This window comes from Dermacentor variabilis, chromosome 2, assembly GCF_050947875.1.
Source record: "Dermacentor variabilis isolate Ectoservices chromosome 2, ASM5094787v1, whole genome shotgun sequence".
NCBI classification, from domain to species: domain Eukaryota; kingdom Metazoa; phylum Arthropoda; class Arachnida; order Ixodida; family Ixodidae; genus Dermacentor; species Dermacentor variabilis.
The window spans coordinates 31,031,367-31,045,121 of NC_134569.1; the positions used below are offsets into that span (position 1 = coordinate 31,031,367).

At 42.4% G+C, this 13,755-nt stretch overlaps 1 protein-coding gene across 11 annotated transcripts in view; it reads left to right on the forward strand.

Moving 5' to 3' along the window:
* The window catches only part of LOC142571609 (sodium-driven chloride bicarbonate exchanger-like), a 255,889-nt gene that overhangs the window by 192,244 nt on the left and 49,890 nt on the right, over window positions 1-13,755 (forward strand). For 10 of the 11 annotated variants that reach the window (XM_075680117.1, XM_075680116.1, XM_075680118.1 and 7 more), the window contains exons 4-10: window positions 330-465; window positions 4,380-4,540; window positions 5,307-5,504; window positions 7,322-7,465; window positions 10,625-10,773; window positions 11,791-12,036; window positions 13,253-13,399. In XM_075680117.1, coding sequence (XP_075536232.1) covers window positions 330-465; window positions 4,380-4,540; window positions 5,307-5,504; window positions 7,322-7,465; window positions 10,625-10,773; window positions 11,791-12,036; window positions 13,253-13,399 — 1,181 coding nt within the window. The remainder of the gene's footprint in view (window positions 1-329; window positions 466-4,379; window positions 4,541-5,306; window positions 5,505-7,321; window positions 7,466-10,624; window positions 10,774-11,790; window positions 12,037-13,252; window positions 13,400-13,755) is intronic. The other variant, XM_075680119.1, reaches the window with a different exon arrangement.

The window sequence follows — 13,755 nt, forward strand, 5'->3', positions numbered from 1 at the left end:
AGGGAATAGGCAGTGCCAGCCCATCAATCATGGACACGCGTAGGCACTACAGAAAAGTAGTACTACAAAAATTGCCATTCTGTTGTGGCAAATGCTTTCCCTTCAGTTATGTGAAGTCTCACCAAGTCCTTCATGGTTATGTACACTTGCAGGTAATTGTTTGTAAGAAACAATTCCCTGCTCACATTCTTAATATACTGTATGTCCTGCTCTGTCTGCACTATTCTTGTACAAGCTGCACTGGTTATTTGGTCCTCTTTTTAGATAGCTGTCTGCCCATTTGCCATGGATTATATATGCACACTGGTGTGTTTGTGTTCGACATGCAGTTACTCCCCCAGCGGAGCGGGTCCACTTTATCCTCGGAGAGGAAGAAGATGGCCTACACGAAGCACATCCGCTGTTCAGCGAGATGGAGATCCTTTGCGCTGAAGGGGATGAGATGGAGTGGAGAGAAGCAGCGAGGTCAGTGCTGCTAACATAGAATGATGATTACATCCTTACGTTGGGCTTGCTTTGCCTTGCACATTTGAATATAATGTAGAAGCTGTGCGGCACTGACTCTGGTGAGACAGTGAACACCAGATATCAGAGGGAAGTTTTGTGTTTCTTACATTTCCTTTCTTTTTTCTCAATAAAAATAATCTCAAAAATAAAATGTTCCTTCCATCAGTCAGCAGTGCTTGCATGTTGTATTCACTTTATTGCTACTACAGGTTTTTTATGGCCTTGTGACTTGACTGAGAGTACAGTGGGGAATAGCTCATGGTGTTGTCACTAGAGACCCTGCCTCTACTGCTGATAAGTTAAGCTGGCCTTGTGATATATGAGGGGCTTGAAATATGGAGGTTTTACTGGAAACGTGTACATTTTGTTTTATGCCTCCTTTTCCCCCTTCGTGTGGGTGAGCAGCAGTTAGCATGGGTGAAAATATACTTTCCTCCTGGATGAGGATTCTATCACTGATGAAGAAGTGACTGCACACACCGCACCAAGGGATTCAATGCTTAGAGAGAGAGAGAATCAACTTTTATACTGAGCCCTTAGTAAAGGTTGGTGCGCGCTGGCACCAAGAGAAAGCCTGAGGATTGTCAAAACCGAATAGGAAGGGATTTAGAGCATATATTATTATTTGTGTGTTTGTATTGTTAGTTGTAGTAGTCTAGTAAGTGATAAAAGTATGCGGAATGGCATGTTTTAACAACAGACCACTGGTAGGTTAGGCTTGGCAGTGTCATAAATGTGAAAAGAAACTTTCTAGTGGAATAATGAGCCTCTCTTTGTCATTGCTGTTTTTAATTCATTTTAGCATTATGATATCCTCCACACAAGGATATATTTCTATTTTTATAGTAATCTTCAATGGAGAGTTTTAGAATAGGGGCCCCAAAGAAATAGCGTTAAAGCCACTGCGCATGCGCGAGATGCAAACTGCATTTGGGTTTTGCGTTAGGAACGCTATTTCACCGATTTAGCGGGAGCCCAAATAGCGGCCCCAAAAGCTTTGCGTCAGCAAACATGGCAGCACCCATCGAAGCGATGGCTCTAACCTAGCACCAAACTGGGTTCGATTCGTGGTAACGCGTGAAGTTCACAAGCTAGGAGAAGTGACTGCGGTTATCGCTTTCTCTCAACTAGTGTGCGTTATGAAGATTGATTCATTAGACACCACTGATTCCAAATTCAATTGTGGATTTTATGGCTCGTAGGCCCAACACGGCTAAGCTTGGCTGGTGGAGGCATGTAAAGTTGGTTTGCTCAAAACTAAGCGCAACTAATCGTTTGCTGCTTACAGAATAACATCTACATTGTAATTAAATGTGAATACATGCAAGTTAAAATTACTATTCCTATCATAAAATGGTATGTTTTACTTAATTATTTCTAATAGCTTTTCTTTGACGCCGCAGTGGCGCTGTCAGTGCAAGACGCTATCCGCAAACGCAAAGCCCTATTCTAAACCTCTCTACTCCTGCATGCCCCAACGCTAACACCCGCAAAGCTCTTTGGGGCCCAAACTATTGGAGCCCCTATTCTAAAACTCTCTAATGAATTCTAAATGCACATTATTAGGCATTGTTTCGGATACTCCAAGTCGCACTGCATACCATATTAACTCAAAATGACTATTTCCCTCCATGCATTGATACTTTGAAGTACATAGAGATGGTGTGCATGGCCTTCTTTTGTAACTCTGTGTCTTTGTTAAAGCCATGCTGTGCAACTTGTCTTCAATGAATGAGAAAGAGTGCATAGAATTGAATAAAGTTTGAATGCAATAATATGCCTTTTTCTAAATACAGCTGCCAGAAGAGAGCAGGATGCTTAGAGTTGTTCACTGCTTGAATTCGGCTTAATGCAGTAGTTCTTTGCTCCGGACATACCTAGACTTCATAGTAGTTCCGGTTGTATAGTTAAACCTCGATATAACGAAGTCGGTAAAAATCGTCAATTTGCTTCGTTATATCGAAATTTCGTTGTATTAAAATTCGACCTTTTATGCAAATAAGTACAGTCGTCGATCGAATTTGTTTCTTTCACATGGAAAGGGAGCGCACACATTTCCAAATTACCGGGCAATCGAAAAAAGCAAATTTCAATAATAAAACAATTCATTTTGATAAATTTGGGAGTCAGCGACGTATGGTACGGTTTCATGCCACGTACGTCGACGATATCTTCACGTCGGCGATACGAAATAAACGAAGCCAGCCACTCTTTCGCGTGCACTTCGCCCCCGCGGCTGATAGCGTCGCCCGCACTGGGACGGTGTTATCAGGAAAAGCGCCCGCAGCGGGGAGCGAATGCTTCGTCTGCCTCTCGCCCCAACGGGTCACCGAAACTCGAGATTACGCAGCTTTCAGTACTAAGCGCGCAGGAAGGCAGGTTACAGGATGCCACGCCGTCTGAGGACGCCCGCTCTCTACACACGCGGCAGATTACCTAATAATGCAGAGTGCGCGGCTGCGTATATATATATGCGCGCTCGGCCGTGCGCCAGAAATCGCGACGCGCGCCAACTTAACCCCCCTCCCGCACCGCCCCTCGCGAGCTCCCTCCCCTCCCCCTATTTCCCTTTGCTCGTGCGGGGAGGCGGCACTCGTGCGTGAAGCAACCGTCTTTCTTTCTCACCCTCGCACACTTTCACTCGCACTAGCTAAAGCACACGGTTCGCGGGGCGCGATAGGATCTTATCGCAATTGGACTTGATATGAAACATGATGCGGCTCCACTTCCACTGTCAGCGCGGCGCGCGATTTGAGAGGTGCGTTTGCAAGCAGCTGCTTGTAATTTAATCATTTAACAATCTGCGTCCGCGGAAGTTTCCACTCAGTGTCTCGGCCTCAGCATTCTTTTGTGGCGGCAGTGAAATTTCGTTGTATTGAAATCGCATACAAACACATTTCGTTATATTGAGGTTCTTACTATATGGTGTTTTATGGACAAAAGGTTACGAAAAGTTAAATACTTCGTTATATCGAGAATTTCGTTATATTGAAGTTCGTTATATCGAGGTTTAACTGTATTTACAGAAGACTTGCAAAAGTGGAGTGACATAAAATTATGCTTAATCTATTGTTCTCATTCTGATTTCTACATCCTTAGCGTCTCTTGGCATGAATATCAAAACATTATCTCCAAAGCTTTTAATGATTCAGTGTGTGTAAACAAAACGAGAGCAAGGACACTTTAACCCCACAATGCCCAACATGCAATTGTTGATATGCCAAGTTTGACATTGCAAAAGGCTGATTTAAGCATGCGAAACACACCAACCAATAGTAGTGTTTTTGACACACTGAAGTGAAGTTTCAGTTGTGGAGAGATGGGAAAACCAATTAATAATAAGCTAATTACTACACTAATGAATTTTCACTCAAATATAGTTTTATTGCCTTTTTTTGTACAAATGCACTTTCCATGGCTAGAAATACTGGTGAACAAGTTCTTTTAATTTTCTTTGTTTTGGAACGGCTTTTGGGATTTGTGCGGGGTTAATTGTGGTTATCATTCTTTATTGATGGCCAAAATAAGTTTTGTTTACATGGAGGCCTTCCGGCATGTTTCATTTTGTACTTTTTTTTTTCAGGACACTGACCCCCATATTCAGAAATGCATCTTAAGTTGTAGCCCATGCTTGACTTGATTTATACGACGCCTGGCATGAACGAGCCCACGGTGCTCATTGCGTTTCCTGTAGCGCGTTCATGACAGGTGTCATCAAAATCAAGTCAAGCATGGGCTTCAAGTTAAGGTACGTTTCTGAACACGGGGGTGAGTGAACCACATTATGAGGGCAATGCAAAAATATAATAAGCGTGCGCACTAATTTCATGCTGCTCACCTCTGACTGAGTTTTCCTTTCTGCAACAATGCAGATGGATCAAGTTTGAAGAGGATGTGGAAGAAGGAGGTGATCGATGGTCCAAACCACACGTATCAACCATCTCGCTTCACTCGTTAATGGAGCTACGCAGCTTTATTCTCAATGGCACCGTCATGCTTGACATGGAAGCCAGCAGTTTGGAGAATATAGCTGGTACACTACTTTGTGAAAACTCTTATCTCATTTGTAGTTTTCTGGACATATGTGTTTATTTCCATTTGGAAAGTGTGGTGACCACAACAACATAAGTTAAGAAAGTTCTGCTGTACAAAGAGTGGAGTTTATAATAGTAGTTCTTGATTGCTCGGAGAGGTGATGCATAGTATAACTTGTGTAGTAATCAAACAACAACATAATTCATTATTGGATATAACTAAGTAAATCTAAGAATGTTCTTGCTGGCATCCGCCGGTAATGAATATATGCTTATAATGAATGTCGGATATGTCACAGATTTTTCATGTCGGATGCGACTGCATTATAACAAGGTTCGACTGTAGAACATTGTGTCCATAGTATAACTTTGTGTCATTGTCAGAGACATAATGCTTTGCCCTGGGCATGTTACAGAAAAAGGAAATTCAACTGAACTTATGTCTTTTTACTGACTGAGCTGTAGTTATGATGTGCTATGACCATACCAGTGACTTCATCAGATCTAGAGCCTTGTTTTCTGCTCTTTTACTTCTTCTCGCTGTGTGTAGGAACAGTGCCCACACACCCTGTATAGCATTTACAAGTAGAGCTAGCCAAAAGGCTTCATACCTCAGTAGATTTACTGGGAGCATCGCTTGGCTTTGATAATCAAGCTCCAATGAATGGATCCTGTTTAATTTTTTCTTGTACACCATTTCATTATCTGCCTTTTGTTAGGTTGTCTTCCTGACATCCTCATTTTGTCTTTGTATGCTGCTCACAGATCTGGTCTTGGAGAACATGGTGAATGGCGGTCAGTTGCCTGCGGGTGAGCAGTTGGAGCGTACCAAAGAAGTACTCCTGCGCCGTCACCGGCATCAGCATGAGCGACACCGCACAGACAAAGGCTCGCGGCTGCCCCTGATTCGATCTCTTGCTGACATCGGCCGCAATTCCTCCAAGAGCATGTTCGGAGCCCACAGTAAGCACCCCACCCGAGTCCTGTGTGACATTCCTTGCCCATCCTCAGGGCTGTTGTGCAATGCTGCTGTTCCAGTATATAGGCAGCCTTGAGTTTTTTTCTCGTGTACATCAGTTTGGTCCTGTATGTCTGAGAAAAAACACAGGACAGGGGCTAATCTTCAACTAAATTTATATTGAGGGGCCCAAAGATATATAGAACTTCTAAATAATTTGTAGATACACATATGAAATTTAGTTCATAGTCAGTGCCTGTTATACGCTCCTGCTATCATCATCGAAGTTGGGCTTCCTTAAATTGTGTTTTGCCTTTCATTTCTTTTGGAATAGTTTCTTCAGTTGTCACGCAGCTAAGTGTGCTGCCATGAAATCTGTCTGTGTATTGTTCCTTCCTTATGTCCCTGTCCCATTTGCTCTCTTCTTTTGCTCAGATGTACGTCTTACCAACTCACGCAGTTGACAATTTAATCCTCCCCTTCCTAAGCTTTGGAATCATTAGGCATTTTTATAGTTTTCATTCTCCCAGTGTGTGGCACGAGGGGAAATTGAATTAACTGTGTAATAGGTGGTACTGACTGCTTTTTAAAATTTAGTGGCATTTTTAGCATAGTGAAGCTATTTCTGGTTCCTGCTCCTTTTGATTCATGTGTACATTCTTGCTAGCTTAGGCTACAAAATAAAACTGAGTTGCCTGTGCGGTGAAATGTTTCTGATGCAAATGGTGTTGAGGTATTCATGAAGGTTGTTTGGATGCCTGATTGAGTTTGCAATTGAGAGGAACTTCAACAAATTTTTTTCTTGTCAGCTCATTTTAGAGCAAAGATTTAGTTCAAGTTTAGTATTATCACCACAACTGGTTGCCATTCTATCACTCATACTATTACTATTGGTATTATTCTCAAATAAGTCCGTATTCAAAGAGACCGCTACCTGGTTTTAATAAATCATTGGTATTGTTTATTAGAGGGCTGTAGAAATCTGTTGGCAATAACTTGTTGGCATTCATATTGCAGTGGCATTATAGATGCCAGCAGGATATGTAAGAAGTGCAAAATGAACTGAGTAGGCACTCATGCATTTAATTATTGCCTGTGTGTTTATTTAACAATGGTAAACATAAATTGCTAATGCTATTTGGTGGGAATAATTTCAGTTGGCGTCATACATGAAGTGTTCTGTGACAGCTTCATACAAATGAGTCTGTTTGGGAATGTGCTGCAAGATCCCCAGAAAGAGTTTGTCATTGTTTTTTGCTACAAGCAGTGTGATGTCCTTGCCCTGAACTGCCTTTTTTGAGTTGTCAAATGACTACACAAAATATGCGTTTTGTGAGCTAGCTGCATACTGAAAAGAAACAGTCACCAACCCACCCATGCACACACATGCAAGGCAATACATGAAGGTTTTTGTCTTTCAATAATGTCATGTTTTGCATATTGCAGTAAAAAATTGGCCACGAAAAGATAACATGAGATGATATAAAAAGTAAAGGTATAATTTACTTTGAGACCGTTGTGCTTACTTGCATATTACGCTTTTTCACAAGGAATGTCAGGTTCTATTTGATGCCAGTGAACATAGTAAATTAGCATATTCTAGAGCGCATTTCATGAGAAAAGTTCCAGGTTGCACATTGCATATGACAAATAGCGCTGCTTTGTGACTGTCACAGTCTGTTGGCCTCTGATGATGCCTCCTTTAAACAAATTCTTGCCACTGTGGTGTTCATGTGTGCTGCGGCGCATTTACCGCATCGTTGTTGTTCTGCACTTGTTCTTTCTTCCTCGGTTGGCGTTGAACACCAACACTGACACCCAGCCAACGGGGGCAAGGATTCTAGTCCGTCACTTAACCCCGACCCATCGTCTGTGGTGGTCTCAACGACACCAGCTGTCACAAACGCCGAAGCAACAAACCGTGGAGGCTGGCGTCCCACCAGAACCCTCAGAGAACTCTTTTGTGGTAAAGGTGCCTCACAAGCACACATGCAACCGCTCGCTCTTGTCGATGTGTCTTGTGTGTGGCTGCATTCCAAACCACCACCCTGCTGGAAGGCTCTCGCACAGAATTTGGAGCAGGTTTTGTTTTGCCATTGCTGATAATGGAAACCTTAAGCATACCACTTGCACTCTGCTGTTTCTGCTACTGTCGTAGCCACCTGCATGCTAGCCAAGTTCTGCCTTGCTTGAACATGTCTTCAGTTAGCTGGCGCGCTCAAAGCCAGCAGGTGGTGGAGATTGGTAGTGCTAAAGGTAGAGCAATAGTGGCTTGCTAAAACTCTCTAATGACAAGATTCTCTTTCTCTGGTCAGTGGTTTTTATTCTCTGGGCGCCCACTGCATAACACCGTTTTATGTGTTTTTTCTAGAATGTATAGCATGCACTGAGCAATTTAAAAGTGAGGCAAAAAGGAGGTGAGGCGTGCAGACAGGACACAAGAGTGGAAAGGTGGATAACAGGAACGCCACCTTTCTATCACCTGTCCACCTTTATTCTCTTGTGTCCTATCTGCATGTCTCACCTCTTTTTTGCATAATGAATCCTTACCAACTAGCTCAGCTTTCTGTCGTTAAAGGTTAGGCTTGATATCTCACTGATAGTTTTCAATATTGCAGTGTTTCCGAGCAACTTGCATCAACAGCAGTGCATGTGGAAGAGAAAACTTCTCAGGCACACCTTTCATAGGAAGAGCTATGCTCCTAAAATGATCAGTTTATTTCGTGGTTTGTAAGCAAAGGCATTAAAGCAGCTTTGCCACTGCTCAGGATGAACCTATGCAGGCTACACATGTTGTTGCATCCTTGAATTTCAACCTTGACAAGCTATGAATACGGCAAAATGTACACTTTAAACTGAGCTAGCTTGAATGGCATTTTCAGACTTCTACGATCCTCTCTGTCATTTCCTTAGCTTAAATTTCTCAGTGATTTTTTGGTGGGTAGAGTTGGAAAAACCCTTGCAATCTAGACCAAAATTCAGTCATCGGAGTTGAGAGCATTTCCAGAAGGGTGACCAGGAAACTGGAGCTGCTACTGGTAACAAAGGCACCTTGGAGGCTGCGCAATGCACTGGCAGCTAACCTGACACCAACCACACGCCTGATATATTGTCACTGTGTTGTGGTGGTGGCCACACCCTGTTCGGCTTCTCTCATCTTGCGCACTGCCAGCTCTGCTAACCCCACATATTCGGGCCTTGTCAATGACTGTGGGGCCCTATTTCCATGAATGCGATGCCCAAAGCGTGAGCATCAAATGTGTCCATATTTTTTTTTTTTTTGTAAGCGGCTAATAAGCACACTTGTACTAGATCTCAAGTCAGTTTCAATGTTACTTCTGCTACTATTACTTGAATTTTCGACAGGTGAACAGGCCATGGATTGTCCTTGTATATTTGGAGGTTATATATTCTCATTTATGCCAGGATGAAGTCAGAGGTGCAGCCACAAGGCAAAATTCATTGCCGTACGATTTTACTTGTGCTTCCACTTGATCAGTACCACTAGCCGATCATGGCAGTAAATATTGTAAATTCCTGCTTGCAGCAAATTTTAAGTTTACCATTGGCACTCAGGATGCTGATGCTTCTGTATTTATGTTGAACAAAGAAAAGTGAAGCAATAGAAGTCAATTGTAAAAAACACAGCCCTAGTTTTAGTCTTTGGTAACAGTTATTTATGGCCAAATCAGCACCTTATGTAACTTTAATGTCTTGCTCTGAAATAATTCACTCTTTCAAAGTAGTGCTATGTGCTTGTGACTGCAGTCACATGATGCTGCTTTGGATTTTCGTCGCATTCATGTGAACATGGCTGCTGTATGTATGTATATGAAAAGGAGACTCCACTTCAGACATAGCATATTCATAGGCCTTATGTATTGTTATCTAGTAACATAAACTTTTTATGTGCAATCTTAGTGTGCAAATCACACATATATCTCTTCTTTGGAGGACTGAAATCTTTGAGTCATAATCCAGGGGTGGCTTTAGTGACAAAAAAGCAACACTGCATGTGAATGATAATGTGAAGTATCTACAGGTACTTTCTTGGTACTGGTAGATTACTTAGCCAGATGTTGAGTCTAAATAATTCAGCAAAGTAGACATTTTAACAAGTGTCTTGGCACTTAGGCCCTGTCAAGTGGAGTCTTCTACTGTGTGGGCTGTTGCTTCAATATCATTGGCTGTTCTGTACAGCACAAGGCCTGCAGGGAAAAAAAAAGTCCTGTTCCATGCTGTTGTACTTTCATTATGTTCAGTACAAGAAGTGCTGAGACTTGTGGCCTGTTCTGTGTCTGGCACCTGCACAACTGTTCTGTGTTCAGTCAGTAATTTGCAGTTCTTATCTGTGCAATGTCATTTTCACCTCCTGAAGCTAGTAATATGCTCTTGTATGCACATGTGTGGGAAGATGATCCTGTGTGGAATGAATGAAATGTCTGATATATTTTCTGCTTTCTTGTAATTCTGCAATATAACGCTTTGTGACAGCAGCTTGCTCTTGCTTCTGAGTGAGCCACATAATGCTTATAGTTAACAGAACAATGCTTCGTTATAAGAATTGCTGTTACTAGTTTAGCCTTCTCACTTGTTATAACTGTTTAGTTTTCTTTGTTTACGAATAAAACTCAAGATTGCATGAGTAATCTCTCTCACTGGCTAGCCATTGAGAAGGCCATTTTCCTAATGTGGTAAAGCTTTGCTGTGGACCAGTTCGTTGAATAGAAACGTGAAGTGAACTGCATAAGGAAAAAAATGTGGACACAAGAAAGTGCATGTGTACGTCTATGACAGTGACTAGTGCAGATGACAAGCGATAGGTGAGCACAACTGTCCATCATATGTGTTGATTTTTTTGTTGTGTTCCCATTCACATGGTGCAGTTTTCTTGGTACTACTATTGTTTATCACTTTTGACTCAGGCAGCTTGTTTTCTATATTTTGGAAAGCTTGACTAAGAATAGCAATTCTTATAGTGAGGCATGGCACCTTATTGCTGCACTTGTATCATCAGTCTCTGTAATGAGAAAAAATGCACACTGTAAGTTGTGATCAAAGCCTGTCAGTTGCCGTAGGAGTTGTGATTGTTACTGAACAGAGGTGTTGCTTTTTCTATGAACAGGTGGCTCTGGCAACAACACAGAGGGCATGACTCAGAGCCCCAGCTCCAATTCTCTTCACATTCATGCTCCACACCCGGCACTGGCACACAGTGGCTCCACTCTGACAGATGCTGCCACCAATGCCAGTTCTCCTGACCTCCAACACAGGGTCAGCTTAAGCAAAGCTCATTGTTATCATGCACTAATATGAGATTTGAGATACTGTAGCTAGCTCTACAAGGTGAGGCATGGATCGAAGTGAGGGGTACACAGGAGTGACTGGGCTGTAAAGAATCAAATAAAATCTAGCACAAGAATATAGTGAAAAGTTGGAGAATTGGCTGATTTCTAGCAAATGAAGATAGTAAAGAATTAAAGAAAAAAAACAATTGAAGTCTACTATATAGAAAGAGCAAAGAATAAATGTAACGAATCAATTATGTCTGGCTGGGGAAGACACCAATGATTCAAAGGGAAGGATCAGTTTCGATTAGCCTGTGTCCTGGGTCCCTCTCATTCTGGTCCAGCCTCTGTCAGGTTTTTATGTGAAGATCATTCATGTCTTGCTTATTCTTACGGAGAAAAGGTGTATGGCACATTACTTAAGAAAGTACCTAGTGCCAGTAAGCTGCACTAGGAAATAAATAGCACATATTTGCACAGCGACAGGGGAAACACACATGGCTTGAGCTTTATTTGTTACAAATGAATTAAGAACATAGCACAAAAGGAACACTGCAATTTTTTGGGAAGAGGGCTAAGCATAGTCTTTTTATTGTTTGTTGCCCTTGGTGTGTAATGCGCTACTGATGCTTTTTCTTCTTTTCTGAATTCCTGCTTCAGGAAATTTCTGTCAATCTAACAGCAACTTATAATTGGGTTGAAACAAGATAAGTTCCTTGTGGGCATATCTTTAATAGACATGTCTTTACCAAAGTGCCTTAAAAAAAGCTCACCTCTCAATCAAGCCATCAACAAACGTCTCTCGAGCACTTAACATTGGGCTCAGCACCTATTAATTTCGTTAATTGACCTTATATTATGGTTTTGGACCTGGTTATGTTATTTCAATCAGTTTCATTTTGTCCTTCTGCCCTGCTTTCAAAGGATGTGCAACTGGTGCTGTGGCCACTGATACATGTATCCCTCGTGAGTACTGACACCTCTTGGGCTTCTGTGTGTGCAGTTAAACCAGGCATTCATGAAGAAAATCCCACCAGGAGCCCAAGCGTCCAACATTCTCGTTGGCGAAGTGGACTTCCTCGAACGACCAATTACGGCCTTTGTGCGGTTGGCGGCCGCAGTGCCCTTGGGTGACCTGACTGAGGTGCCCGTGCCTACTCGGTTTCTGTTCCTGTTGCTTGGGCCTCAGGGCAACATGGTGCGCTACCACGAGATTGGCCGCGCCATTGCTATTCTCATGTCTGACGAGGTGAGTGTACAGTGTGCCTTCTGCTGCAGGTTTACATGATGCTGAAGAGGTTCATATGAGCAATGTCAGCTACTCCTACACAGAATGCCAGTGTCTGTATTTGTATCTGCAAACAGAATTTTCATTAACCTCCTCAGGCCCAACGATCTCTTATTGGCATGATACCTTATAAAGTCAATTCTTATGGTCAACCACTCTCTTATGAACCTGAAAAATGACTTCCTTGATCAGATGGAACTGGTACACGCTCGCGTCAGCACCTCCATGTATGTAAGAAAAGAGTCCACCTCACCGGTTTGTTCAGATAAATGTGCCTTTTGTTTGTCTAACATCACATGGCAGTTCCTCGTGTCAACTTTTCATTCTGGATTGCTGCTTCATATGGTGGCTTTCGTAATGTACTATGTACATATTCATTTTCCATTGTCAGTGACAGTGGAGTGGTACATCACAGTCCAAGTATCAATCTTTCTTAAAACCGATGTGAACAGAATGATTACATACTTGACATACAGTGTCGCCTGAATGTACAGCTTATCATTCCTGGTTTAAGTAACGACGAGGATGAAAGCCGTTGTCTGTGGGTGCATACACTGGGCCTGAAAATGTTAACGGCCTTGCAAGCTTAGAGTAGATAGGTATGCTTGCACTGGCAAAGGATACACGGGCTGTGTGGCATTGTAGTATAATTTTGCTTGCTCTTACAGCAAACTTTTAGACTAAACAGTGACTAAACTTTTTTTGTACTCACTCATGCACATGCTTAGAAATTTTTTCATAAGCTGTGTGCACGTTGATAGCCACAAAAATAGTTTCTTGTGGTCAGTGGGCTGATTGTCTCAAATAAACACTACATGTCTGTCCTTGGTATGGGTTTATCACCACATGAAAGAACTTGGGCATACTAGCACGATAGTTTGTATAGGTTTCACCACGCCTTCTCAGCTCTGCCACAGTGCTATTGCAAGTCCCAACATGTGTCCTGAGCATGTTGCTGGCAGTTAGTGGCATTAATTAACTGAGGGGGCAAATTGATAATGGAATAAAGGTTGAAGTGAAGAGCGACTGACACTTGTCCTGTTCCTATCACCATCCATCACCATGATTTTTCATATCATGTTTCTCACAGTGGGACTATATGGTGGCCCTCTTCATTTTTTGTCACTCCTCTGGCTGATACAGGTGTCGCAATAAGTGAGCACTCCTGTTCTTCCAGGTCTTCCACGACGTTGCTTTCAAGGCCAAAAACAGAGACCACCTTCTGGCTGGAGTCGACGAGTTCCTAGACGCAGCCACAGTGCTGCCTCCAGGTGCCTGGGATCCTTCCATCCGCATTGAGCCCCCGCAGCATGTTCCCTCGCAGGTGGGCCCCTTTCTTCCTCCCACTGTCGCCACAGTTGGTGCACTCTTAGAAGAAATGTTTGATTAGTGTTCAAATATAACTTCCAACATTTCTCGAATGTTGTAGGGCCATAGCAGTCTCTGCATTAGCTGCAGCCATATTGCAACAAGCCACTAGAATAATTTTAATGTCTTTAATGGTTATCAGCAGTAATAGTCCCTGTAATTGTCCTTTAACGATCAGATTTATTTGGTGTGTTGCTCAATATTTTGAGAAAATATTTACGAGGAATTTTAAGTTAAGCATCATACGTAAGTTACCCATCTGAAGTAGCAAAATGTCCCCTTTTATTAAAGCAGGAGACTTGGTGAGCCAGA